The sequence below is a fragment of the Ruditapes philippinarum genome, unplaced genomic scaffold (genome assembly GCF_026571515.1).
Source record: "Ruditapes philippinarum isolate M1 unplaced genomic scaffold, ASM2657151v2 ctg2598_1_1_1_1, whole genome shotgun sequence".
Lineage (NCBI taxonomy): Eukaryota > Metazoa > Mollusca > Bivalvia > Venerida > Veneridae > Ruditapes > Ruditapes philippinarum.
In genome coordinates, this window is record NW_026864386.1 from 187779 (window position 1) to 192775 (window position 4997).

At 32.9% G+C, this 4997-nt stretch overlaps 1 protein-coding gene across 1 annotated transcript; it reads left to right on the plus strand.

The window, feature by feature from the left end:
- The first annotated feature begins 283 nt into the window (after positions 1-283).
- LOC132725422 (leucine-rich repeat-containing protein 15-like) lies at positions 284-3206 on the plus strand. The gene is made up of 3 exons (XM_060710551.1): positions 284-520; positions 1346-1431; positions 1682-3206. The coding sequence occupies exons 2-3, from the start codon at positions 1414-1416 to the stop codon at positions 3035-3037; spliced, it is 1374 nt and encodes a 457-aa protein (XP_060566534.1). The 5' UTR covers positions 284-520; positions 1346-1413; the 3' UTR covers positions 3038-3206.
- The last annotated feature ends 1791 nt before the right edge of the window (positions 3207-4997 follow it).

The following is a 4997-nucleotide window of genomic DNA, read 5'->3' on the forward strand; positions in this document are numbered from 1 at the left end:
AACCCGACCAAAATTGTAGAGCAAAATAAAGAAAACAAATACCACACAAGGAAGTTATTCAATTTATTGTGAAAATTATTATGATAACAATTAAAACATACTTAAAAAGATAATAACACAAAGTGAGAACAAAATAGATAGAAGGAACACAAAATAAAAATAACAATCAGAAACGAAACCCACACAAAAAGTCAAAGCAAACAAAACCATATCGAGTTGTATCTTTTGTCAGTTAATTTCCTCAGGGTAAAGAAAAAGAAGTGCAAAAACGTTTTGGGCTAGCTGTGTAATTGTTTAAACGATTTGTCATTGTTTTATAAATTTTAGAATGCGCACAACTTTTGCGCAGTTTAGTTAACGCTAGACCACTGAAGGTTTATGAAAACAGTACTGCTAAATAAAATTTCTTTATAAAAAAATATCGTGTTATCACCAATCTCGTTTTAAGAAGGCACAAGACATTTACAAGTGTTTCACATCGTATATTATATGTGTAGTTGGATCGATTAAAAAGTCACTGGTAAGATTTTCATTTCAAAAAATGAATTGAATGTTGATATTTTTTCACTAAATCTACACGAATTTTATAATAAGTAACTTTATTTTCGTGACGTGCATTATGAATTATATAAAATGAACATACCTGTCGTTCTTTTATTAAGCATTAAATTTGATTTTCGTGTATGATACAGTCAATCAAACACGCATTAAAAGAACCCTTTTAAATTCATAAAATATTTACAAACTGCTTTCCCATGAGCGACTTTTTTCGTGATATAAACGTTGAGTATACATATCTAAAAGTATTTATTCGAAAGAACATTTACATACAAAAACCCCTATTAACGAATTTGATGAGGGTTTATCAAAATTTTATTCTTTAAGCTAAATAACTGATTATGCGTAATATTTTTCGATGCTGTAAAAATCATGTCTAAATCTTTCAATTTTGTGGAATCAATTTAAAACAACGCTTCCTGTTTATTTCCGTTTTTATAGCATGAATCCTAGATTATTTTAAGTCCAGAAGTCATATCATATCCTGTCAAATCGAAATTGCCTTTTTTTATTATTTTTTAAACATTTAAAAAATATTAATACATTAAAAGAAGGTAATTTAGTTTACAAATATCATACACATTTTATATCAATATTCTATTTAAGTTCTTTATAAAAACTTGTGGTTGTTTGTAATGTCTGGATGAAATCTTAGATCCCGATTCAACCAGGTTTATGTTTTCAGATATAATTCAAATATTTTAAAAGTAAAATGAATAATATTTAAAGCTTGATCTCATTCGTAAACCATCAATCTGAAGCGATATGTCATTAAATCAAATTTCAGATAAAGAGATTGTGTTCATTGGTTAAGTTGCAAGTTTGGTAAGAGTAAACACAGCCGGGAGATCAGAAATGGAAGCTACTTATATTGTGAGTAAATTAAATTTTTATTACATTTTAATACTTTTCTGTTACATATCTTGTGATTTTGATGACAGCCAAATTTATATTCCAAATATACTATTTAAACGTATGTCGATGTTATGTTTTAATCAACAATACGCGTTTTATCAAGTTTCATCTAGTGACAGTTATATAACGAACGATTTCTTTTTTGTTTGCTTTCTAACACATGTTTAAATATCTAAGAATGATTTCGATTCTTGACTTTGTTTTTCAGGCTGTAATCCTTGTGCTGACAACGCGTACGTTCGCTCTCGTCAATACCTGTTCTGTACCAACCCCTTGTACATGCTATAATAGTTCCATTAGTTACACAATCAGGTGTAGCCACAAAAAATTAACAAACGTTCCTAGTATGAAACAATCTAACATTCATGTCAACAAGTTGTATTTGTTTTTTCATGTAAACTCGTTTACAGTTATTCCAAACAATGCATTTGAAACACTTAGCTTCGTCAATGCATCAGACGTTTATTTGATATTGTCACATAATTATATCAGCTCAATCGAAAATGGTGCATTTGATGGAATTGAAAATGTTACAACAGAACTTGATCTGAACAGTAATAATCTTATGACGATCCCGTTTGCTATCAGTAAACTAGTTAACCTAAAAACTCTTAAAATTCAGAAAAATCCTCTTCGTTCACTTGACTCGTCAGTGATGGCACATATTGGCCAAAGTTTGACTTTCTTTAGTATAGATTTAAATCGTTTTTCTAAGATGCCAAGGGAACTTCGTTATCTTCGAGTATTGCAGAGTCTGAGATTAAACCACATACCGTTTTCGCATATGGACATGAATGCATTCCAAGGAGTTGACCATACACTTAAAACTCTATACCTTGAATATTCTAAACTTGAAAAGATGCCCCTTTCCATATGTCGCCTGCGTCATCTAACATCATTGTATTTCTTATACAATAGCTACCTTAATGAAAACAAGTCCTCTATTCTGATGCCATATGGTTGCAAATTGCCTTTTGTCACAACTCTAAGCTTTCATTCAAACAGTCTCCATATGTTTCCAGATATTTTTGCGATCTTTCCATCACTTACATATTTACACATGCTTGGAAATAATCTTCAATACATAAATTATGAAAAAATCCCATTTGATTCAAATCTTACAACATTGCTCTTGTCAAATAATCTTTTCGACAGAGTACCATATGCATTAAACAGGCTAAAAATGTTAAGGTCTCTTAGTCTTGGCGGTAATAACATTAAAACAATTGACACACCTGACCTTGTAGGATTGAATTCTTTAACAGACTTAGATATTTCGTCAAATCCCATTATGTTTATAGCACCCGATGCATTTAAACATAACGTTAACTTACGTTATCTTAGTTTATATAACACTCATCTGAAACATATTCCTGTTGCAGTGACTACTTTGACAAAACTTTTTGACATTGATCTTTATAGAATGTCAATTGAGTGTACATGTGACATGTCTTACTTAAAACATTGGAATGTTGCAGCTATTTACAGGTTTGAAGGAAATTGCGCATTTTCTTCTGAAAGTATCAAATATTTTATCATGCATTCCTTACAGTCTTGCCCGTAGACTAATAACGCGTACATTACAGAACAAATCGAGTATATTTCCTTTTTGACTGTGTAACTACGTCAAAGTTCTAATGACCCGTATACTCTTCATTCAAAGCAACGAAATGTGTCTTCATAAATTTAGCTGGGTAAATCATTTATAAGGGAAATATACCATTTGTTTGCAACAATGGATGCGTTGTGAGTTTTTTATGCTACCTTTTTGACATTATTATGCATATTTTAGTAACATAATTTGACAATTATTGAATCTGGTTTAGCAAAATAATCACATGGTAAATATACAATTGCTAATATAATCATAAGTATTTCCGAATCTATTGATTTATATTTTATCACGATTTGATTTTCAATCAAATGAAATGGGATTATGTTAGTGAAAAAGTAATTTCTTACATAAGACGTTGCGTCCTTTCAACGTGAATAGTGACCTAGATATCCTTGATATAAAATATCATGTTGTCATAAAGCCTACGAAATGTAACAATTTTTTATTACTCTAAACAATTTTGTAATGTAGGTATGTTGTTATAATTTCAATAAAGTTATTCATTCACCATACTGATTTATGATTTATTATCTATGCTCATTCTGCTGTTTGCAATTGGTATTATGATAATTATTTAGTATTTTGTATGGAAGTTGAAATACTTATTTATTTACATTCGTGTTACTTATTGAGACGTTAATACGCGTTTCAGTGCTACTATCAATATAACTTGCTCTAAATCCATTATAGCGAGCTCGAAGAGCAGGCCCGAAGGACCTGATCGCAAAGCGAGCTTTACGGTAACGAGAGTACCTGCTAAGTGATGGTTTTGAATTTTTTTGTTTGTTTTAGTTTTATTTATACTGGGCGCCGGTAAACCCATATGTCCCAGACTATCGGCCTCTGTTACGATTGCTGGTCGTAGAGCCTGCAACGGAGGACTTAATTCGCCTGCAACGTCGTCGATCGTAGAGCCGCGACGGAGGTCTTTTCATGCTGTCGTTCGCCGTAGATCTTCTCTAGGACCCATTTACTCGCTTCTTGAACAAGGTTGACAATAGAGGAAAGGCACCTCTTTCGGGAGCAGCAGCGCTCTTTAGGGCCACACCATTCGCCGTTGGTTAGGTCACACCAGCTAAGTGACCTAACTAGGTCACCCATCTGGTGTGACCTATGCCTTCCGAGCGACGTGCACATAAAATCAAATTTTAGGATTTATAATTCATATCTGAAATGGACGTCGTGAAATGGCAACCTACAGGAAGTTTGTATTGACTCTGCCTATATTTCTATTTATTCTTTATGTAATGAATATAGGGCATACAAATAATTATTTTGACTGTCATTTATAAAAAATTGTTCAATGTACGTTAATCACACAAAACTGTACATAATTCTTCAAACGATCGTGATCACGCTAAGAGTCCCATTTCGGGAAAAGAACTTTTGCAAAAGTTTGTATTTTGGCTTGATGGTAGTCGTCAAGTGATTCAGAATGCAATTTAGAATGGGAACGATAAAAATACAGGAAACCAAATAACCTTGATCGCAGGCGTGCTTCGATAAATAACAGTGTCGGTTAACTGCTTGTACTGATTCCCGGCGTGCTAAAAATATAATAAGACAGGGAACCAAAAATAACCTCCTATGGAGAGCAAGCAAACTTATTACCCATAAGTTTGATGAACTTCCGACAAAAGTTTTTAAAACCATCCTTTCTGAAGATACTTGGGTTATCGTTATTATCATTTCCCCCATCTCTTCATGCTCATTTTTATTATATGAGCCGCGTCACAACAAAACTAACATAATGAGTTTGCGACCGGCATGGATCCAGAACAGCCTGTGCATACGCGCAGTCTGATCAGGATCCATGCTGTTCGCTTACCAACTCTATTACAAGTAAAGAAACTGATAGCGAACAGCATGCGGATGCGCAGACTGGTCTTGATCTATGCTGCTCGCAAAC